This window comes from Brachyistius frenatus, unplaced genomic scaffold (genome assembly GCF_029030835.1).
Source record: "Brachyistius frenatus isolate BFR_SWC_R1_liver_20210118 unplaced genomic scaffold, ASM2903083v1 Contig_8, whole genome shotgun sequence".
Classification (NCBI taxonomy): domain Eukaryota; kingdom Metazoa; phylum Chordata; class Actinopteri; family Embiotocidae; genus Brachyistius; species Brachyistius frenatus.
Window position 1 is genome coordinate 7,440,183 of NW_027210607.1, and position 25,272 is coordinate 7,465,454.

The 25,272-nt window shown below is 38.8% G+C and overlaps 1 protein-coding gene across 3 annotated transcripts; it reads right to left on the reverse strand.

Moving 5' to 3' along the window:
- Positions 1–6,619: 6,619 nt before the first annotated feature.
- On the reverse strand, positions 6,620–10,006 carry tbxtb (T-box transcription factor Tb). Of its 3 annotated transcripts, none has more exons than XM_069689789.1 (8): positions 9,801–10,006; positions 9,236–9,500; positions 8,957–9,091; positions 8,658–8,719; positions 8,491–8,552; positions 8,212–8,385; positions 7,756–7,888; positions 6,620–6,890 (listed from the first exon to the last, which is right to left on the reverse strand). In XM_069689789.1, the coding sequence occupies exons 1-8, from the start codon at positions 10,004–10,006 to the stop codon at positions 6,620–6,622; spliced, it is 1,308 nt and encodes a 435-aa protein (XP_069545890.1). The 3 variants fall into 3 exon arrangements, with proteins under 3 accessions (XP_069545890.1, XP_069545888.1, XP_069545891.1); XM_069689787.1 differs by having other exon boundaries at positions 8,212–8,388; XM_069689790.1 differs by lacking the exon at positions 8,212–8,385.
- Between the last annotated feature and the right edge of the window lie 15,266 nt (positions 10,007–25,272).

Genomic DNA, 25,272 nt, shown 5'->3' on the forward strand with positions numbered 1-25,272 from the left:
AGAACCCGATGGTCACTCTGACAGAGCTCCAGCGTTGTTCTGTGAAGAGAGGAGAACCTTCCAGAAGGACAACCATCTCTGCAGCACTCCACTAAGCAGGCCTGTATGGTAGAGTGGCCAGACGGAAGCCACTCCTCAGTAAAAGGCAGACAACAGCCCGCTTGGAGTTTACCAAAAGGCACCTGAAGGACTCTCAGACCATGAGAAACAAAATTCTCTGGTCTGATGACACAAAGATTGAACTCTTTGGCCTGAATGTCAAGCGTCATGTCTGGAGGAAACCAGGCACCGCTCATCACCTGGCCAATACCATCTCTACGGTGAAGCATGGTGGTGGCAGCATCATGCTGTGGGGATGTTTTTCAGTGGCAGGAACTGGGAGACTAGTCAGGATCGAGGGAAAGATGAATGCAGCGATGTACAGAGACATCCTTGATGAAAACCTGCTCCAGAGAGCTCTGGACCTCAGACTGGGAAGAAGGTTCATCTTCCAACAGGACAACAACCCAAAGCACACAACCAAGATAACAAAGAAGTGGCTTCGGGACAACGCTGTGAATGTCCTTGAGTGACCCAGACTTGAGCCCGATTGAACATCTCCGGAGAGATCTGAAAATGGCTGTGCACTGATGCTCCCCATCCAACCTGATGGAGCTTGAGAGGTCCTGCAAAGAAGAATGGGAGAAACTGCCCAAAAACAGGTGTGCCAAGCTTGCAGCATCATAATCAAAAAGACTCGGGGCTGTAATTGCTGCCAAAGGTGCTTCAACAAAGTATTGAACAAAGGCTGTGAATACTTATGTACGTGTTATATTTTTGTTCTTCATTTTTAATAGATTTGCAAAAATTTTAAACAAACTTTTTTCACTTTGTCATTATGGGATATTGTGTGTAGAATTTTGAGGGAAAACAAATAATTTAATCCATTTTGGAATAAGGCTGTAACATAACAGAATGTGGAAAAAGTGAAGCGCTGTGAATACTTTCCAGATGCACTGTATCATTATTCCATTTTTTTTCTTCCTTGATATCAGTATCAGTATATGCCCCCAAAATCCAGTATCAGTCGGACTCTACCTCACATGCATGTTAGTTTGCAATCCACTGAAAGATCATTGTTAGTATCTAGTTTTAATAAAGATATCATTTCAGGAAACTGATGCCTATTAAGTTTGTCTTTAAATTTGAAAAGCAAGAACACTATAAAAATAAAGCAAACAAGAGAGGTATTGACATATTTACCACCAACATTTGTTTAGTAGCAAGAGTTCAGGAAAACTACCAAGGTTTGATGAAATACATATACTATCATAAGAGATGCCGGGTTAATACTTCCTTACTACAGCTCGCATAAACTGAGATGTCAGCTAGACTGCTGTGGACCTTGTTTGTAGACTTCTGCTTGGAAATCAATGTATAAATCCAAACAGCTGATATCGGCAAAATACTGACAGTGCAGGAAGCTTGTTATACATGAATTTGACTGCAACCTGATGGGCTTCATTGTTGGTAAAGCTGAGTAGCCTCATTTCACATGGTATTACCAAAAAGTGGGAGCTGGATTACACTGTAAAATCTGACAAGGTCATCTTAAAACAATCAGGAGACCAACTACCTTGAAAAATGTATGTAATTATTAGTCTTAAGTTTACTTTACATCCACAATATGTAGTTGTATTTACTTCATTTTGCAAAGTTGTTCCAACTTAAAAATAGCAAATGAAATTAACTGTGTGTGAATATAACAGGGTGAAAATAACTCATCATTGGTTTACTTATAAACTTACTGTCCTGATCATCTCCATATGCAAACCAGTGACTGAACAGAAATGATTGCTGAGTCACTTCAGGTCACATGAGGTCCACCATCAACAACAATATACATGAACATCCTCTACATGATGTCCTTCCTGTGGCAACTGAAGTTTACTTTATTTAGTCATTTACAAGTAATTACTTTGTGCATATTTATTCTGTTTACCATATAAATAGTAATATCTATCCGGTGCACTGAGCGTACAAATGATGTGGTTATTGACTCAGCAGGAGATGCTTGTGAAACAGAAGCCTGATGGGTGGAGCATTGGAGCCCTGACTGCTATCAAAAAATAATGAATATTCACGTGTTTTATGAAGAGAAATAGGTTTCAGATGACAACGATGCTGATTGGATGAGTTTAGAGAGTATCTTGTCCTGAACTGAGCATCCACACTGTGTCCAGAGCTGTGTAGAGTCCCTATTGAGTCTGTTAAACATAAATGTAGTTCAGACAAGGAACAGGTCAGTGGTTTGGTGTAAAGAGGGAAGCTGGAATGATGTGTAGCCTGCGGGGGAATGCTGTCTGTGAAACCATGGTCATAACTTTGGAGATCTCTTACCTAGGCAAGGCAAGGCAAGGCAAGTTTATTTGTATAGCACATTTCAACAACAAGGAAATTCAAAGTGCTTCACATAAAACCATTAAAAGCATCAAAACATCAGGCAAAGGAAAAGCAAATTTAAAAACAGTCATTAAAACATTAAACAAGGTAAAAATAGAATAAAAGTTGCAGTGCAGTTTAAGAAATAAAATACAGTAATAAAATGCAGAAATGTAGGAAATTGATCAACATCCTTGAGTCTGGTTCAATTGAAGGCAGCAGCAAACAGAAAAGTCTTCAATTTTGATTTGAAGCAGCTGAGAGTCTCAGCAGACCTGCAGGTTTCTGGGAGTTTGCTCCAGATATGTGGAGCAGAAAAACTGAACGCTGCTTCTCCATGTTTAGTTCTGACTCTGGGGGACAGAAAGGAGACCCGTCCCAGACGACCTGACAGGTCGGGAGGGTTCATAAGGTTGCAGCAGATCAGAAATGTATTTTGGCCCTAAACCATTCAGTGCTTTATAAACCAACAGCAGGATTTTAAAGTCAATTCTTTGTTGGACAGGAAGCCAGTGTAAAGACTTGAGTACTGGAGTGATGTGATCCACTTTCCTGGTCTTAGTGAGGACTCGAGCTGCAGCGTTCTGAATCAGCTGCAGCTGTCTGATTGACTTTTAAGAGAGACCTGTGAACACACCGTTACAATAGTCGAGTCTACTGAAGATGAATGCATGGACAAGTTTTTCCAAATCCTGTTGAGACATTACATTACATTACATTACATTTCATTTAGCCGACGCTTTTATCCAAAGCGACTTATAATAAGTGCATTTCAACCATGAGGGTACAAAACCCAGAACAACAGGAATCAAGAAAATACAATTTCTTCAAGAAAGCCAAACTACAAAGTGCTGTCAGTAAGTGTCATTTTAAGTGCTACTAAAGTTCTAGTGTTCAAGGTAAAGTTGGAAGAGATGTGTTTTTAGCTTGCGGCGGAAGATGTACAGAGTTTCCGCTGTCCTGATGTCGTTGGGGAGCTCATTCCACCGTTTAGGAGCAAAGGAAGACAATAAGAGCAAAAGGTCAGATGACTTCTCAGTCTGGATGTTAAAGTCACCGAGAAGGACAAGTGGAGGGCCATTTTCTGGGACATAGAACATAAGTCCTCTAATCCTTGATATATTCTTCAGGTGATAGTAGGCTGATTTTGTAATTGTCTTGATATGGCTGTTCAGATTGAGGTCTGAATCCATAACTACACCTACATGTCTGGCTTGGTTTGTGGTTTTTAACATCAGTGATTGAAGCTGAGCGCTGACTTTCAATCGTTCTTCCTTGGCCGCAAAAACAATGACTTCTGTTTTATCTTTGTTTAATTGAAGAAAATTTTGGCACATCCAGTTGTTGATTTGTTCAATGTATTTACCTAACCCTTGTGTGGGATTATAGTCCCCTGGCGATATAGTTATGTAGATTTCTACATAATTATGATAACACACTTTGTTTCTTTCCATAATCTGAGCTAGTGGAACAGAAGAGGCCCCAGAATTGAACCTTGGGGAACACCACATGTCATTTTAGTCCGCTCTGATGTGTAATTAGCTACAGACACAAAGTATTCTCAGTCCTTCAAGTAGGATTCAAACCAGTTTAGTCCTGTGCCAGAGAGTCCCACCCAGTTTTTTAATCTGTCTAGTAGTATGTCATGGTTGACCGTGTCGACTGAAATTCTACCACTGTCTGTGTTTAAGTGGATGTCATTGAAAACATTAACAAGAGCAATTTCAGTACTGTGGTGCTGTCGAAAGCCTGACTGGAAAACATTAAAAAAAACAGTTATTTATGGCCAAGAAGTTATTCAGCTGTTGAAAAACTGACTTTTCAATTATTTTACTTAAAAATGGGAGGTTTGATATTGGCCTGTAATTTTTCATTATTGAGGTGTCTAACTTAGCCTTTTTTAGGAGTGGTTTGATAACTGCAGTTTTTGGGCCTGAGGAAAGACACCTGAGAGAAGGGATGAGTTTACAATTTGTAAAAGATCAGTGGTCATGCAGTTTGAAATATTTTTGAAAAAGGGTGTTGGTATAATATCCAAGCTGCAGGAGGAGGACTTCAGATGTTGTATAATGTCTTCCAGACTTCCATGGTTGATTGAATGAAATTGTGTCATGGTATTTGAATGGATATTATTTAGAGACGGGGACAACATATATCCTCTGGTTGGTGTGAAGGCACTTACTGCTTGTCTAATTTTCTGTATTTTGTCAGTAAAAAAGGAGGCAAATTGATTGCATGCCCAAGTGGATTGGAGCTCAGCAGCTACTGACACTGGAGGGTTTGTTAGCCTGTCGACGGTAGCAAATAAGGCGTGTGTATTGTTATTGTTTTTGGTTATGATGTCAGAGAAGAAGGGGAGCTTCTCGGTTAGTGTCATCATGTAGTGGCCCAAATCCAACATGGTGTAAAACCAGCTCCTACAGTGAGGGTAAAGGGGATTTTCTGACTGCAGGAAGAAAAAAATAACAATTTGAATTTGTTGTTGGTTTTAACAATTATAAGTTAGAAATTTTATAATATAAACAATATATAAGAATATTATTGTGAACTCATTTTTATTTAGAAAACCTTTAAATATGTGTCAAAGGTTTCAGTTCAATAACAGGTCAACCACAAAAATCCCACTGCAACATGTTCTGAGGTCATTTTCATTTCGTGCCTGCACTGACATGACTTAATACATTTTTCTAACCAAATTAACAAAACACATGTCGAGGCTCGCACTCTGAGAGCGTGATGCTAAATACCTTTGTACATACTTAAAGGGAGATAGAGCAGAGTACCATTCTGTACATTTAATATGGGGCACATTTTTGCATATGAAAATACAGTTCACATAATATTCCCAACCAAAATGTGACCAAGAAAACTGCCAAGAGAGATATGAATGGAAATTGGGTGTAGGGGCTGAAGTTGTTTTCATTTCTGTCCCTGGCATCTATCCTGTCAGCAGTCAGACCCCCTTCTTCAGATGCACACGGATATAATTCCTCACTCATGTGTGCAAAACACTCTTTTTACACTAAAGAAGGTGCAGGAGAAGGAGCTGAGATAGCTTGTACAGCATATTTTGAAGTTAATGTAATTAATTTAATCGCTATAGAAAAGTAGTGACAACTTATGTTGAAATAAAAACACTGGCTGTTCCCAATCAAATGTTTTACTCTCACTAACCAAGTTTTATTTCCAAAAGAAACAAAGAACTCTAAACTCAAACAGTCCCTTATGTTGCTGGTGACCTGCCATAATTTAAATGAACCCTGGTAAGTCGCTGCATATGACGATATGAACCACTTAGCAATTCCAAAAATGCCCACTAGGGGACGGTCCATTGCCAGCAATGTAAGGACAAATAAATGGGACTGGTTGGGTCTGATTTATCTTTGAATTAAATCACATGTGGTGCTTCTGTGGAATTTCTTCTTATTAAATCAGGTTGGCTTTATGCTTCTGATATGTAGAAAAGGAAAAGGACACTGTGACTTTAAGGGGGATGACATTGGAGTAGTTAAACAAAGAGCAGTATTGTGCAATGAACAGCACATTCAAGTGCAAGACATGAGAGGCGTGTTGTTATTTTTTTAATGACATGGAAAGTTGTATATCATCTGCATAGCAGAACATTGACATTAGTTCAACCTTTTAATTTTTTTTTAATCAAACTATCTCAAACAGTGTCACCAAATCCTTCATATATCTATTTACAGTACAAACGCCTTGAGTGCTTTCTCATTTACACTATTAACAATATTTAAACTCATTTAACATTTGTCATCTGTACATGTTTTTTGGTTACTGCTGTAAATACCATGCATTATGCTTAATATAAGCAGAATAAAATAGATTTTTGTTCACAAACATTACATTTTTTTTAACAATTTGCTTATTAAGTCTTGTTTTATAAGTTGTTTTTAAAAGACATACATTTATACAAATGTCTCTTAAAAAGCTGAACTTTAGCCTTTGCTGCTTTTCATTAGCACCAGTGGAAAAGTAGTAGTCTTGGAATGTGAACATCCTGAATTAATCCAAACAGACCAAAGCTAAAAATAGTAATTTGTTTGTGAAATTTAATTTGGGTTAAAATAACACCAATTAATGTGAGTGCCAATTCTTCTTTTTAGTCACATCTGATCAAACACCTTGCAGACAACAGTTGAAGGCCGTCTGTCTCTCTCGGCTTGCAGAGATACTTCCTTCAAAGGGACGGAGGTGTAACAGGGGTCCAAGCTGACAGTAGTCGACCGTGTGGTGAGGTGTCATACTGAGCAGTGTCATGCACCTCTGTGACAATGCCGCTGTCGTACATGGGAGAGCCAGAGGAGGGCACTGTGACTGAGTGAGACAGGCTGGGATAGTGGCTGCTGGACCCTCGGAGGAACTGGGAGCTCAGGCAGTTGTTTATCCCCCCATTCTGGGACACTGGAGTCAGGGGTGAGTTACTCACAGACCACAGGCTGGTGTACTGACTGCACAGAGAGACGGACAGACAACTTCTCACTCATCTTCTCTCAAAATGTTTTAGAAGTGTTTCTCATGCAAAAGTTCAAAGTTGGCATCCATAAAGTATTTTTAGAAGTGTCTTGAATTTTTACAATAGATCAATGAGTTTCAACACATTACAAAGAGAACGTAAAGATAATGTTTACATAAAATATGGTAAAAACTGATAAAGAGGTAAGCCAAATGTATGTGTAAACATACAGAAGAAAAATTATACATTTCTGACGATATATTATTATTATTTATTTTTAAGGATTTAGAATTTCGTAGCCATGTGGAAAAACTAAGACAATTTGGAAAAATCTAAAGTAAATGTTTCAGATGCAGTTAATTTAATTTTTCTTTTAAATGCAAAATTCTTTTTACACGGGCTGAAGGAAGAACCAAATAGCTTTAATTTTTATAGCAGAAATAGATGTTATTTACTCTGCTCAAAAATGAGGCATACATAAAACAAAACTTTTTTCCACTAAGATTTGATTTATAATCAATATTTAGCCTCATGTTTTGTACTTCTGTTTAGTTTTTTTTTTTTTTTAATTTTTTTTTAAGCAATATTGCTTTAGTTTACGAATTGTATGTTTATTATTTTATCTGCATGTTATACCCTTTTCACCTGTGACGCCTGTTTGTACCATTCTTAGACTATTTTGCAATGAAAAAAAAGTTGAAAACGGACATATTTGTGGTAAAATAGACGCTATTTGCACCTAAAAAGAACATGAGCCCATGGATTTTTTTTTTTTTCTTCTGTTCTTTGTTCTTTGTCATTTTCATCTTGGTTATGTTTCTGAGTAGGTTCACTAAAATCAAAACAAGGACAATACAAACCTCGAGTTGTTACCAGAGGCGGAGTTGTGGGCCATGGGAATCATGCTTGAATGTGCTGGCATCTGAAGACTGGACCAGTTATCATGGCTTGAGAGCATCGACAGACAAGTTGAAGAGTTATCAGAGTAACCGGCTGTAACACAGAACAGAGACATTGGGGTTTAGTGATTTCAGATATATATAACTTAAATGATGTCACTGAACACGTTGCATCCTCAGTATATTTCAGGACTTCTCCCCCTGATATCAGTATGACAGTTAAAGGGGTGAATCTTTTCCATTCCTTGTCTGGAGCCCAACCATTTACAGCTCTGTGGCTCCACTAACACAAAAGCCAGAGGAATGCAAAACATTCCCCGCTCAACAACATTTGTTTGAGTTTCTTGTTAATAGTCGGGGGAGGAAGTGGTGGGATTCCTGGATGTGTGAAGGTAAATGGTGGAGGAGGACACTCACTGGGCGAGTTGGTCTGATGGACGTATGGGCTGGTGTATGGGGTAGAACGGTGGTTCCTCAGGGTGGAGTAACGCTCGCAGCCCTGGGACGGCGAGAGGGAGATGGGACTCCCAAACTGGCTGTGAGGGTTGGCTGGAGGACAGAGAGAGCCTGCACCCGGAATAAACCAGCTGCCTACTGGTTTCACAGAGGAGAAAAAACATGATGAGACTAGATGAGCACAATAAATTACCAGCCATTAAAAAAAAATTGAAATAAATAATAGTGTTGTGTACTTACATTGAGAGTAACCTGACTGTTGGTTTTCATTGGCATCTTCCCTTATATCTTTGTTATCACTCCTGCAAGAATACAAACTGCTGTATTTCCACTGATCATATTGTTAAACTAAACTTTTCACATCAGTTCCTGTAAATGTTGTGAAATTAAACTTCACATGTTCTTACCTCTCCTTTGCATCTAGAAAGGCCTTCGCAAAAGGGTTGTACTTTATTTTCAATGCAGTTATCTAAAATACAAATATACAATAAATTAAAAACACATAGGATCATGGTTTAGCATCAATAAAAAGCAGATAGGATAAATCCAAGCGTGTGTAAATACTCTGCCAAAATTACGCACGCATTTTGGGCGTATTCACTAAACACCTTTCACCTCAAATTAATTCTAATAATAATAATAATAGTTTTTAAACTGTTTTGTGTTCAAATAAAAAATAAACAAACAAAAAAATGGCACCGCAAACCTCTTCGTTTTGGTATGCTGTTACTGCAATGAACTGTGTCTCTGGGAAGGAGTGGCTGGTGATCATCCTCCGCGGGCCTCCAACCCGCACTATGTGGATTCGTGGCTCGTACTTGTGTAAGGAATTTAGCATTATCTGAACAAAAACATCACAAAACAAATTGTGTATTTAATAGGGTACTGTATACCAGAGTCCTTATTTCAAAGTGTATTTTATTAAAACATATAGAAGGAACACGGAAAACTAATTAAACTACAATGATAAACATCCTCCACTTACCTGACCTCCGCCGTTGAGTTTATTTGTGAGTTTGACTTTACTGAAGGGGACGGGAGCCTTCATCCAGTGCGCCCCGAAGTTTGGAGAGTCTGGATGGATGTACACACAGCTGGGAGTCAAAGGTTCGGGTTTGCCACCAGGAACCCACTCCCCGTTCACATATTTCCACCTGTGGTTGTCCGCGGATGCGAAGTCCAGCAAAAAAGAATACATGGCGTTCGGGTCCAATCCAGACACGTTCACTTTCATCACCGGAAACATGCGCCTTGACAAAAAAAACAAAAACAAGGCGCATAAATAAGAATTAAGAAGAAAATGTAATATCTATCTATCTATCTATCTATCTATCTATCTATCTATCTATCTATCTATCTATCTATCTATCTATCTATCTATCTATCTATCTATCTATCTATCTATCTATCTATCTATCTATCTATCTATCTATCTATCTATCTATCTATCTATCTATCTATCTATCTATCTATCTATCTATCTATCTATCTATCTATCTATCTATCTATCTATCTATCTATCTAAATTGTTTGTGTGTATTTAAGCTCACCTGCCATTCTTTGTAACAATCATTTCATTTATAAGATCCTTAAATTTTTGCCACAGCTCGCTCTCATCCAAGGACACTTTCAGCTCCCTCTCCGTGGGGTCTCCCTTCTCGCTGCCGGCCTGCAGCTCACTCTCCACCGCACTGAGGAGGTGATCCACCCGGTACTGTACGGTCTTGCTGGCACAATCGCCAGCGCCTGTCGCCATCCTGTCCAACAGCTCCAGGGCTGAAAAGTTGTAATTAAGGGGTTATTGACGAAAACTAACCTCCAAAATCTCTTTCCTCCTCTTGTGTATTCACAACAACAACTTTTATCTCAGGAGGCTGAATAGCTCCTAAATATATAGGCTGAAGAGACGCTCTATCTCAGGATGGGTGTTTGGAGCAGAGATGGTTGGCTCCTTTTCTCTTTGATCTTTGCGGGCTCCTCACAGATTGGCTGGGAGCGGCCATATCATTGCTGCCCGCAGGATTACGGCATTTTGAATAAAGCAGTTTAACCATCTTTATTACATCAACCTGTAAATATTGACACTTAGATCAAAGCCACACTTACAGAGAAAAGGGCACTGTATGCTGACTGTGGGTGGCTAAGACTTTAGTTCAGTTGAGTTTCTTATTTCTTCAACTTTTTAAGATGATTTAAATGTTTCTACGGATACAACGTTCTGACTGAGGCTTATTTAATTAGACTTTTCACATGTGATATGAAACCTTTTCTATCCTGTGTTAGTAGGTTAAGATTGTGCCCATTACAGGAGGAGAAAGAGGAATGCCTTCTAATATTGTTAAAAATAAAAAATAAAAATAAATGAGTGACTACATAAATAAACATTAACAAACAAATTACTCAATGCACTCAAGTGCAATAATCACATCCTTAATAATTGTATTACAAAAAGACATTTAAGTATTAATAAAACAAGCTTCTTGATGTAAATATTCATCATCACATCAAACCCAGTTGCAGTTTAAAAATTCTGTATTATAACCTTTTGGTCAGAAAAATGACACGTATGGAGATTTTACAGTAAATGTAACAAAAATTAAAAAAAATTGACAAACAAATAATTTCATTAAAGTTATGAGAGGTTAATTGGTGTGATGTAAACTAAACACTTGTAATGTAAAAAGAGGGAGTATAATGGATCCTTCTGAGATAACAGAAAGTAATGAACATTAAAGTCCTTACAGCAGAACTTTACAACACTATACAGAGAAACCCAACAATTCAACAATTCCCACATAAGCTAGGAGGGAAAAACTCCTCTTCAAGGGAGAAAAACCTCCAACAGAGGAAAGGGAAAACTTTCTCTCAACAGGAAGAAACCTCTGACGGAACCAGGCTCAAAGGTGGGCGGCAATCTGCCTCGACCAGTTGGGGTGAGGGGAGACATCTGCAAAAAAAAGAACAGAAACTACGCGAGCTAGGGAACTGTATGAAAAGGCAACAGACAATAAGCAAAAACTATGGGAGATGTAATGGTGAGATATAAGTGTATAGAGAGTGATAGACTTAGAGGAAAGAAGCTCAGTGCATAACGAGGTTGCCCAGCAGCCTGGGCCTATAACAGTATAACTAAGGGATGGTTCAGGGCCAGCTGAGCCAGCCCTAACAATAAGCTTTATCAAAAAGGAAAGTCTTAAGTCTAGCCTTAAAGCTAGAGAGGGTTTCTGCCCCTCCAACACAAACTGGGAGCTGGTTCCACAGGAGAAGAGCCTGAAAACGGAAGGCTCTGCCTCCCATTCTACTTTTGGAAACTCTGGGAACCACAAGTAGACCAGCGTTCTGAGAGTGAAGTGCTCTGCCAGGATTATATAGTTCTATAAGATCTCTAAGATATGATGGAGCCTGGTCATGAAGAACTTTGTAAATCAGCAAGAGAATTTTAAATTCTATTCTTGATTTAACAGGAAGCCAATGAAGAGAAGCTAAAACAGGAGAAATATGATCTCTCTTGCTAAATTCCGTCAGTGCTCTTGCTGCAGCATTTTGGATCAAGTGCAGGGTTTTTAATGAGTAATTTGGACATCCTAACAACAAGGAATTACAATAATACAGCCTAGAAGTAACACATGCATGAATTAGCTTTTCTGCATCATGCTGAGGAAGGATTTTCCTGATTTAATTAATATTACATAGATAAAGATAAGTATAAGTAAGTATAAAGAAGGCAGTCCTGGAGACTTACTTTATATGGTAGCTAAGGGACAAATCCTCATCAAAGATGACTCCAAGGTTCCTCACAGTGGTGCTGGAGGCCAAGACAACATCATCCAGAGTAACTAAGTGATTAGAGAAAGAGTTTCTGAGGTGTTTAGGACCAAGTACATTTACTTCCATTTTGTCTAAATTTAGAAGCAGGACATTTTTGGTCATCCAGACCTTTATGTCTTTCAGACATTCTTCAAGTTTTACTAACTGATTTGTTTCGTCTGGTTTTATAGAAAGATATAGCTGTGTGTCATCTGCATAACAATGGAAGTTTAATCAGTGCTTCCTGATGACATCTCCTAATGGAAGCATGTACAAAGTGAAAAGTATTGGTTCTAACACTGAGCCTTGTGGAACTCTATAGCTAAGTATGTGTTTGTCTGTAAGACTCATTGTTGATATGAACAAACTGAAATCAATCTGATAAGTATGATTTGAACCAGTTTAATGCAGTTCCTTTCATCCTTGTAACATTTTCCAATCTCTGTAATAAAATTATGCGCTCAGTTGTATCAAAAGCAGCACTGAGGTCCAGAAGAACAAGTACAGAGACGAGTCCATTATCTGTGGCTATTAGGAGATCGTTAGTACCTTCCACCAGAGCTGTTTCTGTGCTATGATGAACTCTAAAGCCTGACTGAAAATCTTCAAACAGGCCATTCCTTTGTAAATGATCACAAGTTGATTTACAACAACCTTTTCAAGGATTTTAGACATAAACGTCAGGTTAGAAATTGGTCTGTAGTTTCCTAAAACAGCTGGATGCAGAGTACACTTTTTTAAGTAAAGTTTTAATTACAGCCCCTTTAAAAGCCTGTGGTACATAGCCGGTTAAAAGAGATAGGTTGATCTGATCTAATATGGAAGTATTAATTAAAGGGAAGACTTCCTTGAGGAGTTTTGTTGGGATGGGATCCAAGAGACAGGTAGATGATCCAGAGGAGGAAATAATTGCAGTTAGCTCATAGAGCTCAACAGGAGAGAAATGTTCAAAGTATAAATCTGGTTCCACGGTTGCTTCCAGGGCTGCTGTGCTAAGCAACATATCAGTGACAGTGGCAGGAAGGGTCTGCACAATTATTTCCTTAATGGTAACAATTTTATTTATTATTATTATTAATTATCTAAAAAGAAGAAAAATAGATTATTAAAAAAAAAATGGATTCACTCTGAAAAATACTTTTACCTTTTTATGCTTTCGTTGACACAACTTCAATAGACAGCAGATCGGATGTTTTATGACGGCTCATTGCTGTGTCCCAAACCGGAGTCTCAAAACATTGATGTCTGCCAAGAACAACACCCACACATGCACAATGCCAAATGACAATCAGTTTTTTTTTTTTGTCTCCAACAAATAAATGGAAAAAAAAAAGTATTGTGTATTTCATTTCATGCACCTGTCTGAGGTCATTCTGCTCTGGTCTTGGGGACACAACGGTCTGGGAATTTGGACACTTCTTGGTTATTTTGGAGAGCAGAGAGGTGGCTGGTTGGTTTGCTTCTTCTTCCCTGGTTAGGAGTCAATGGCTGGAAGGGCCTGCGAAAAAAAAAAAAGGAGAGGAAATACACTGTCACTGATGACTCAGTAAATGAAACCTACGAAGTGATTTACATCCATGTAGTGCAGCAGTGTCATTCTCACAAATAGCTAACTGTATGCTGCTAATGCTGTTGCTATGGTGGCTCCCAAAAAATAAAAACGTTAAAAACAGATAATGTGGTGACAGCTATGTGTTAGCTTCCGTACTGCTCTGTGGTGTTGTGTTGTGGCTGGTTTTGTGTTACTAACCAAATCTCGGACACCTCGTTCCTCCTGCCAGCAGCACAGCGAGTCTGTCTCTCTGTCCAGCAGTCTGGACCAGAGTTCACAGCAAGCAGAGAAAAACAAACCCCATTTTGTTTAAAGAGCAGTTGAAAGACTTCTTCAATACGCTTCAGATCTTCTGTGTCTACTGAATGCTAGTAAAAAAAAAAAAAAAACACTGAACTTGAAGAAAAATCTAAAATGATCATTATAAATATGTTTCTGTCTGTTTGCCTGATTACCAACCTCTGGGCGAAAGCCATGTCGGTTAAAGAGAGATCTTACATTTGTCTCAAATGTTTCAAGTAAATCTCTGCTTTCCTGCTCTTCTCAGGAATCTTGGAGATTATCTGGTTTGAGAAAAAGTAGTGAACATGAGAATTTTCCCGTGTTGTTCTGTGTTGGGCTACTAAGAGGTGACATTAATAACTGACCTGCCAAATCAGGCATCTTGCTCTGGAAGTTCCTCATAAAGTTTGGCTGCAGGGTTGCAAATGTGGGAGCTTTCATCTGTGGGTGGCACATATTACATTTATTCATCATTTCCTCGTCCATTAATCGTTTTTGTGATTTAAAAAGAGACATCCCCTTGTATGTGAGCTGAGATAACCGTGGTATAAAACTCAGAGGTGTTATAACCAGTGTCATTTCCCACAGTCCTAGTGTCTCACTTGGCGCCTATCTCTTCTCCTCCAACACCCCGCCCGGTGCTAACTGTCACACCAGACCACTTCCTGGTGTGGGTCTGCAGCCCCGTGAATTAATGTTATTGATCTATATGGTGTCATAGATCCCGCAGCCCATTCTCCCAATCCTCAAAGGATAAAATGCAGGTGAAACTCATATAAACCTCTGACAACACATTCAAGCTCGTTTTACGTATTTAAACCCTTTTACTAAAAGTCCCTTTACTGCTGCTGACTATTGACATAGCATGTTATGGACTGGATTTTAAATTCTGACTTACTTAACCTCCACCTCTGATTTCCATTTTACCAAGTAGACAATGAAAATTAACTTTAAAAGGCACAAATCTTCTTCTGCTTTAATTGTACTTCTACAGTTTGACATCATTGCATAAACTAGTCTTAAAGAGTAGATTGACTGGAAAAATCTCTTTTATTCAACAACAAATTAACCATTGGTAGATATGTTAATGTTTATTGTAATCTATAAGATAACACAAATAAGTTTCAACAAGCTGATTTTTGTATAGAAATAGATGTAAGCAATGTGGCTTTTAAGTTGTGATAAACACACGGAAACATCTAATGCAGCTATGAAGTCATATAAATTTTGCTCAGATAAAAGTAAGTGGCCTAAACACTATGGAAACACTGTAATTATCATTTAATTTGTTCTCGTGAACTTATCCCACCATAATGGAATAAACAATTATAAACCATAACCATATAATGTTATTTGATAGAACAAAACATAGATATTACCAAAAAGTTACCATTGAGTTGAGAGTTGTTGCAGAGTCAATGAACTGTATACCTCAATGTACATATAATTGTGTATTGTGGGGTAAACAATAGAGTATACTGGGGACCCATTGGAACTAATATCAGGTAGCCTACCTCAGGTCAACTAAACTACCACTCAAACTGTAACCTTACAAAATAGAACTAAAGAAAAACAAAAAAATGTTTTACTTATTAGAACACTGTAGCTGGAGCTCAGGAAATAAAATATGTTCCCACACATTGGTACTTAAGGTGCATCACACCAAGCTTTAACCCTGGATTGACACCCTGAGAGTGTCAATAGGGGTGACAGGTCTCCCCACCAGCAGCAGATCTGAGGTTTCAGTGTGGAGCTGTGGTGAGTAATGCTCCTGCATGCCTGCTGGCTTTGACCAGTCACTGTTTGCCTTCCCCTGCTCTCCCTCCAGCCAGGCTCATCCTCTGTTTGCTTCGGCCCATTTTAACACAAAGGTGAGAGAAAAGATGAGTCCTGCATGCTTGCCCGTTTATGCTCATCTCAGCACCTGAGCATAACCTCGTCTCCAGTTCTCTCACATTTCTCAGTCTCTTTACCAGCCTCCTGATTTCTGACATCCCTGTAAATATTTGAGATAATGCTCTCTATCCTCTACTACCTCTTAATATAATTTTTTTTTGCCCTTTTTAAAAGCTGTAATTTCATGATTCAATCAATAAACCAGTTTTTTTGTTTCCTCTTTGAGCTATGTAGGCAAAGACACAAGCATTTCATCGACCCAATCTACAGTTACACCAGGACAAAAATATATTAAAAAGAATTATATATTTTGAGAAATAATACTTATTTGCTTTCTTACTGGAAGTTTGATGAGAAGTCAAGTTTATTAAATATGAATCTATAGTCAGCAGACAGTTCGCATGGTTTATGATAAGCGGAAATATGGGACAACAGTGATCCTGACTGTCCAAAGGTAATAAAATCCACCTGCCACCTACTAATATAACTAATATAATACAATATATGTTGTTTGTTTAATCCGTACACGAGTCAAAGTCTAAAAATGTTGCCGTGTAAGGGACTTTCTATCACCTGAGGTTGCCAGGCAACCACCGGAGACCCACGAAAACCACAAACTGTAGACTTTCCATCTTGATTTTTTAACATATCAAAGAGGAATGGCCATAGCCTCATATTTATACAGATGTGAGAGTGGTATCAGTCTTCTCAATGAACTCTTGACTAAGGAGCAAATAAGAATATTTTCCTTGTTGACTGTAGCTACACTTACACATGGTGGGAGAAAATTGAGGAACCAAAAGGAAAGTTATGCTTTACATAAAGTAAATGGATATATTTAGGCCCACGGTAAAACATTTCACTGCTGAGTGCATTCTATCAGTGGGTTTATGCATGCTGGTTTGAAGAGGCAGTTGGTTGATCGCTGTTGCAGGTGTGTTTGCTTCTCACTGACCTTCTTAAGTGGGAATACTGCCCCTGTGGTTTTCACACTAACCTTGAGAAACATTGGCTCAATTTCATCGTTCTCCTGGTTGTCATCAAAGATCAGCTCCGCCAAACTCTCCTCTGAACCGGACCGCTGCTCAAACAACCTACACACAATAACACATGGGAAATTAATCCATTTTATATTGAAGCTATAGGGTCAAAAGTCAATTTACAGGAAGTCATTCTTTAATCCTGAGGAAAACAATGTCATCCATTTAAAGTTGTGTAAAAACATCTTTCAACAACGCCTGGTTAACTCGCTTTCTGTGATGTGTGACCTGCACACAAAATGTTGTGTTGTTAATATATTCCTAATGGTGTGCTACTTCTCAAGAGTAGCCATAAGTGTGGTGCAGCTGACACCCGATAACACTGCACACTCGGGTGACAACACACTTTGTCTGCTGGGTGCAAACTGGCTCCAGGGAGGACTCCTGAGCAAGGCAGCGTTTACTCACAGGACAGTGCAGCAGGTAACAGATCTATACAAACCCCATGAGCTGCAGAGGACGCAATTGGAGGAATGAGGATGTGGACCTCTGCAACTCATATATACAATATTAGGCTCACAGTATATAAACATGAAAAACTCCAACAACTAAAATGCTTTCAAGGAGGATTTAACAAAATAAAAGTTAATTCGACCAGCCCTGTCTTAGGTACACTTTCCACTCACTGAGGTCAGTTTATAGTAACAGACACGGTATGTTCTGGTCAATATAATTTTGCAGACCTGTAATGCATACTTGTGAAATTCAACATGCTGAAGAGACCATGACCAGATGTCCACAAAGATAGCAAATTATTCCATCAACTGTCCAATAAATCATAGAAGCTTATAATAAACATATAAATAGCTGCAAAACAGGACAGATTGGATGAATTGGCTCATGACTTAAAAACATAACCAGGGACTTTGCCGAGTCCATATTTTGGCTTCAGCTGTAATTGCTTTTATTTTGGGTATTTCTCATGGATGTGGGGAATGTGCTTATGGCACAGCCGGGCTGTGGGGGAAGGAGGGGGCTGCTGTCTCGCCATGTTTATCTGTGGAGCGCTGAGATTTCACACTGATGGAGAACTTGTCAGTTCAATCCTTTAGTCGCCTTCTAACCATGCTCCTAATGTCCTCAAGCCAATGTGCTGTTTCTTGGTGGCAGCCTCGTACAAACATCATACACGCTCCTACTAAACGGGGTTCATCCCTAATTAACAACAAGGGTGACAGCGGCCGACGCTCTTCTGTTACACATTCACAAGGGACACCAAGGGTGATATGAGCAGGTGCACAAATTTTGATTTAGACTGAAATTAAAAACAGTCAGGTAGAAGATTTAGTAAAATTTTTATTTGAAACTTTGCACTTTAGATAATCAACAGCTGTTGTGTGTTAGTATATGAAGCGACAATGTCACAGTTAGAAAACAAGATAAGTTTTTCAGTACCTTTCTTATGTAGTAACATATCAATGTTGTAAGTGCTTTCAAGGCATTACCACTTCTTCAATGAGTAAAAGGCTAAATTTGAAGAGATATTTATGTCTGTGTGCCCAGAATTTAACAGTTTCATTATCTGAAAACCATTTAAGATAAAATCATTGAGAAAAATGAAACATCAGTTAAAATGGAAGTGTTGAAATAATTTGAAATAAACTTACGCTAAAGTGAAACTACCTAAAGGAATTTAAGCTTGAAGTCCAATAACTGTAATATGTTGAAATGTCAGCTGATATCTGGTGAAAAATAAAGTTGGAAGTGTCAGTTGAAGCGGATGTATTGAAGGAATTTGTGTCATAAACTGAAAGAGGATGTCCGCTGAAGCAAAATCTTCACTAAAGTTTCTTAAAACTTAACCATGTAGAATATATATATAGTGATAATACTTGTATAACTAGTAATGAGTGAAACCACAATACGATAACTCTAACAGATTCTCAGATTATCTCTGTCACTTTTGGTAAACGGAGAGCTGTTTGCCTGGAAGCCCATAAAGCTTAAAGAGGGAAGAAACTCTCCCAACAGTTCAACATCTGCTCGCAGTGCCAGCATGAAGTGACACCACCGGCCCAATTGCTATATTTCTTTTGTAGTGCACATAATTACAACATTTTCCCCTGGATGATGTTTGTTAGAGTTAATGCGGCCGTCAGACGAGCCTAGTTTCCACCACAGAGGGGTCAGCTTGTGTTTGGTCGTCTCATTTCTACGTGAGTAATCAGCGCTCTCCTTCAGGAGGGTCCGTGCTAAACAAGCTTCCAGTGGAGCGGCTATTTGTTCTTGAAGGTAGCACAAACAAGACCCGGAGCACTCTCTGCAGCTGAGTAACATCTCCCTCCACCACAACACTGGCTGTATCTGGGAAACCTCAAACATAGTGTCGCTCATAGGGAACCCACTTCAACCATATTTGACGAACATTATGCTGAAAAGATTTTATCCCAGACAAATAAAGTTCATGTTCTGTCACTTTAATCATTAAGAACTTACAGTTTTTATATGATACAAATGCAGACGTATTGAAGTTTTAGATTTTCACAACCTGGAAAGGGAAGTGTGAGCGTCGTGTCTTCTATTATCACCCGTGCAGGGATGTTTTTCTGATATCTTGTACTGAGTGATCAAATCAGTGACAGATCTGCTTTCCACCTCTGTAAACATGCATAAGACATGGTCACATCTACTGTGTGTTCATAATAAATCCAGAAAGAACTACTCGTGTTTAAAAAAACCATGTGTGACTCAACTCTTTTTTTCTGACATCCTGCAGGTTTCTCTGTAGCTGTGACGGGAGACTGTTATACTGGATGGACTGATAAAAGTCCTCCAAGTCTTGGTGGGTTTTCAGACCTCAATGCTCAGCTAACTTTTTCTGGGTGTCAAAGATTTAAAAAAAAAAAAAAAAAAAAAAAAAAATTAAAAGATGTGACAGAACAGAGTCTAATGTCATCATGAGGGATAGATCATAGAAGATAGATAGAAGAGTTTGGGGGTTATTTACATTCACATTCGATGTACAAATTTCTGTGTTGGGGCAAAACCTACCAGGTAGTAACTGGTTTTGGGGAGGGACTTCAGGTATGAGTCATTGTGCCGCAACTTCATGAATCCCAACTTCTTTTGTCTCTGAGCACAGAAGTAAAGAGAAAGGAGGCAGATGGACAGTCAGAGACAGCGAGTTGTGGGAATATAAATTTAAAGTGAGCCTCCCTTGTTGGGGCTGGGAAACAGAGCACACTGAACAAATGAGAAGTAAACATGCAGCCACAGGAAGCCATTAACTGCAGCAGGGACCAATTAGGCCCCAGCAGGTGATCTTGCCTTTGCCTGCTTTGGTCCTGCCTTAACTCCATTTCTGACCAAGCCTCGATCTGAGCTGAGGAAACAACGGGGCAGTTTCATTTGCTCAGCAATTTAAAGCAAAGGATTCCTACTGGAGGGCCTCTAAAGTCCTTTATTGTGCTCTCTTTGTCCCCTCCACCCCTTCTCCCCCAAGTGCAAGTCATTACATCCAGGACAATTACACCCTCTTCAAGAAGCTTTACTTTTACAGGAGGGGAAGATAAAACAGGATCTTTCTCATGTAAGACCACCTCTATGCTGGCGCTTATTGCTCTTTTCACACCCGGTCAGAAGAGAGACAACACAGTCAATATCAAAGTCAATCACAGGAGCCACAGAGCACGGAAAATTATATACAATAGAGAATGAAATTTTTAACTTTTTAAAAGTTAAGGAATTTCTGGAGGATAACAAAGGCAAGAGAGATTCAAACATTTTCATGAAAACATAATTGTGAAGTATCACTTTAGACTGAATGTTTAACAAATTTGACTACAGTTGTTCAAAATGAATCGGTCACATTATATTCAAACCACGAGTAAAATCCATGTTACTGAAATTGGATTGGTAAAATTCAGATGGAAATATTCTTAATAAAAACTACTTTTCAAACTTCCTTTGCTTCTGTAGAATAAACCAAAAACACTTGGATTGACAAATCTGAAATCGCTGTAAATTGCTTATTTTATCTGTTTTATTAATATTATTTTCATGGTCATGTAGCAGTTGCTTCTGAAGTTAGGTCACTAAACTGCCCTGACCGTGCAGGACAGTAGGATCTAGTGGTTAACTGCAGCTAAAATTATGCTAATGATGTGCATGTCAGGAGTAAAAGAGAATGTGAAGGTGTGGTTGTCAAAACAGAGAGGCTTTGAGTGTAATGTAATAGTTGGCAAATAGAGGCCTATGGGTCAAATCTGGCCCAAATATTTTTAAAGTTTTCACTTTCTTACTTTGTATGAAAACTTTTCCTTCTGTAGATACAAATACAAACATAATTTTGTCACATTTAATAATGTAAAGAGCCATACAAACTGTTTCAGGCTTACCAAACAGAGTGAGTTGATGAAACAAAATCTAAACTAACTAAATGAACAACAATAATGATACAATCCACTTCATTTAAATGAATTCGGCCATAAGTTAAGCAGGTCACTGTTTGTTGTTTGCTCAATAATAATAATAATAATAATAATAATAACTTTATTTATATAGCACCTTTAAAAACAGAGTTTACAAAGTGCTCTACAGAGAAGCAAAGCATAGTCATACATATCGTCAATACCGGTAAACATTTAAGAAAACGGGGCAAAAAAGACCATACAAGAATGAATGAATGAATACAATAAAACCAAACAAATAACCAAAATGGGCAAATGGAATAGAAAACAAACAAATAAATAAATACATAAAATAAACAAACAAAAACAGGGGAACACAAGAACTGCATAAAAGGACATAAAAGGACGACATCACTTAAAAGCAATTCTATAAAAATGGGTTTTAAAAAGTGATTTAAAAGTAGTTATTGATTCTGCAAGCCTTATCTCCTCAGGTAGGTCGTTCCAAAGTCGAGGGGCCCTGATGGCAAAAGCACGGTCACCTTTTGATTTAAGCCTCGACTTTGGAACGGCCAGAAGGGCCCCACCGGAGGATCTAAGGCTGTGAGTTGGCTCAAATGGGGCTAACATTTCAATAATGTAGCTTGGGGCCAGACCCAGGCAGGCCTTAAAAATGATCAACAAAATCTTAAAATCAATTCTAAAACCAACCGGGAGCCAGAGGAGAGAGGCCAGAACTGGAGTAATGTGATGTCGTCTGTTAAGACCAGTAAGAAGCTTAGCTGCTGCATTCTGGACTAGTTGGAGGCGGGAGATAGATTATTGGTTTATGCCAGAAAGGAGGGAGTTGCAGTAATCGAGTTGAGAGAAAATGAGTGCATGAATTACTTTTTCCAGGTCAGAGTGTGACAATATGGGTTTGATTCTGGAGATGGTTCCTAATTGAAAGAAACAGGACTGGACAATTTTTTTGATCTGTGTTTCAAAGCTTAACTGAGTCAAACATTACTCCCAGGTTTCTGGCAACAGGTTTTAAATAAGCAGACAGGGCACCAAGTTCACTCTCAATGAGACTGGTGTTATTGTTTGGGGAATTGAACAATATGACTTCTGATTTTGAGTTATTGAGCTGAAGAAAGTTTTGAGCCATCCAACAGTTAATGTCAGAGAGACAATCTAAGACAGCATCCAGGCTCTTTGGGTCACCAGGTCTCAGCGGAAGGTATATCTGTGTGTCGTCTGCATGGCAATGAAAAGATACATCGTGTCGTTGGAGAATTTGGCCGAGTGGAAGCATGTTGATAGAAAATAAAATTGGACCTAAAATTGAACCTTGTGGTACACCACAGGTAATGTGTCGTGGAAGACGAGTAATTACCTATGGTGACCGAGTAGGTTCTTTCTAAAAGGTAAGATTAAAACCAGCTAAGTGCAGCGTCCTTGATGCCAACCCAGGTTTTGAGGCGATCAATTAAGATTGTGTGATCTACAGTGTCAAAAGCTGCACTTAAGTCTAAAAGAATTAAAACGGCACTCTCCCCGTCTGCTGCTAAAAGGAGGTCATTAGTTACCTTGAGGAGGGCAGTTTCTGTGCTATGTAGTGCTCTAAAACCAGACAGAAATTTCTCAAAGATGTTGTTATGATTCATAAAAGCTAAGGGTTGTGTTGAAACCATTTTTTCTAAAACTTTTGATAAAAATGGAAGTTTAGAAATTGGCCTAAAATTGTAGAAAACAGAAGGATCAAGCTTGGGTTTCTTTAAAAGAGGTTGGACCATAGCATGTTTAAAAATTGATGGGTAGGTGCCATTTGCTATGGAGCTATATATAAATAACATCTCCAGTCTCTTAATGCAACACATACGTATGAGTGACTTCTTGCATGTTGAAGTTCCTGCAGCCAAATAGCCTACTGATTGGGAAAAAAATAATAATAATTTCACCAAAGAGAAACAATTTTACAAATTAATTATTTTCTATTAAAAAAAAAAAGTCAACCTATTTAAAAATATACAGAGCAGCCTCTTTTTCGTTGTTGCTGACCCCTGGTGTCGAGTGTGTCATAGAGAAAGACAGGCAGTAAAGGCATAATAGACGACCAAGCCTGCAGCTGCTAAGTGGCCCTATACACCCAAGGGTCTCTAAATCATCAAGTAATTTTTTATGTCTAATGGTTATTGTTTTTAAGGTGTTTGTTGGGAATGTTACAAATTGGCACCATTAAAGTCAGTTTTTATATCAACTCAGGCCTGTCCTGAATTATTGCCTGATTTTGTCTGTATAGAAGCACAGTACAGATTAAATTCCCATCAACTCATCTAATTGTGGGCTATATGGGATAGAAATGGTGTGATCACGCGCTTTTAATATAGACAATAAGATGGAAAAAAAACTCATTGAGGTAATTATGAGGGACAGTAATTTACTTATACTAAATAGTATAATCTATGATATATAATATTGCTGCCATCATAGAAATACTGTCATCTGAAACTATTAAACATGAATGTCAGACTATGGCCTCTCCAAATCATGCACATGACACCATTAAAAGCAGCCCTTGCTTTACACGTTAAGGTTGAGTGATTTACCTGATTAATTACATTTTCTGACTTTGCTCTGGCTGCCTCATCTCTCTGTTGCAGCTGTAATCTTTGTGAGCGGACCTTGGCATTGTGCAGGGCAGCACAGCGACGATGGAGAGCATCCCTGAGACGATGCATGTTCATGTAGGCCTCTAGATGGCGCTATAGGATAAACCAAGACGATTAAGGGCACCAACTGAAAGGAAATGAACTCAAAAGAAGGGTTACCTGAGTATGAAAGAGGAGAGCAGTTTTTTTGGTATTGACTACAGATGGGGACATGTTAAAATCATGAATTACTCTGTCCTCTCACTGCATTGTTGTACCTTCTCTGCAGAATAACTGTTTTAGTCATTATCAGGTGTTTTGAACTTTACAGCATCAGTTTGTATTAACCTACTCTCGCTGTGCCTGACGGCAGGCCTTGGCCTCTTGTTCCGGATCTTGAATTGCCTTACTCCTCCAGAGCTCAGTTGTTACTTCATCCCCTGCCTATCAACAGTGAAAACCAAATTTAGATTGTGTGGGAGGGAATCAGTCAGCTTGCCTGAAGATTAAAAAAGAATGCATTTTTTTTGGTAATCCCTCTCGTCTGCCAAGAGCATCCTCCCACACAACAGCCTGACATTGTGTTCTTGCAATGCATAGCCAAAAACAATAAAACAGAAATAAAAAATATATGCAGCAGAAATATGTCCACCTCCTTACAAATCCCTAAACCTATTCCCTGATCTTCAGCTATGATCTGCCCTAAACACAAGCACAGTGTCCTCATTCAATCCTTATGATGAATGAAACCTCACAGATGTGGCTGTTTTAGAGAGATGTCATCTACTATCTTGAAGCAAATGCACCTCTAAGAGTATAAAGAGAAAATATAGGCTGAATAGGATTGAAAATTGTGGTGTATGTGACACAAAATGAAAGGCTAATGGGAGTTGGAGCATGCATGCCAAAGCAGATTACTACAGAGGAAATCATAGAGCTGCATTGTATCTTTTATCATCCTTAAATGAAGAAAAGATTATGCTTGAGCTTTTATAAGAGGACTGTGCTCTCTGATCTCAGTCTTCTCCCTGAGGTCGCCCTGTCCCTGGGAAATGCCCCGTTCTTAACGGGCTGCCACTGAATGACCACATTACTGAAGTTTATGGGTCAATTCTGCTCAGGAAGTGTCTGCTTTGTCTTTTCTCACAAAAGCTGCTGGAGACACAGGATTTATCAGTTCTGTTGCCACAGTGCTGCTGTCACAGCAGAGCAAGGGACCTGCATGTTCTTTGCTCTCACTGCTGTGTGCAAAGTGTGACAGTGACAGGGTGAAGGCAGCATCCATCTGCGCTCCTTGCCACTACAAATCCACTGAGGATAATGTAGCTGCCCCTGCTGTGCCACGTCACTTTCCAAGACATGATACTGCAATGAGGTGGACAGGATTTCTTTTCTTTTTTTTAAAGTGCCAATTGGACTAGCAGTGCAGACCAAATGAGAAAATAATGAGATTTAGATGCTGC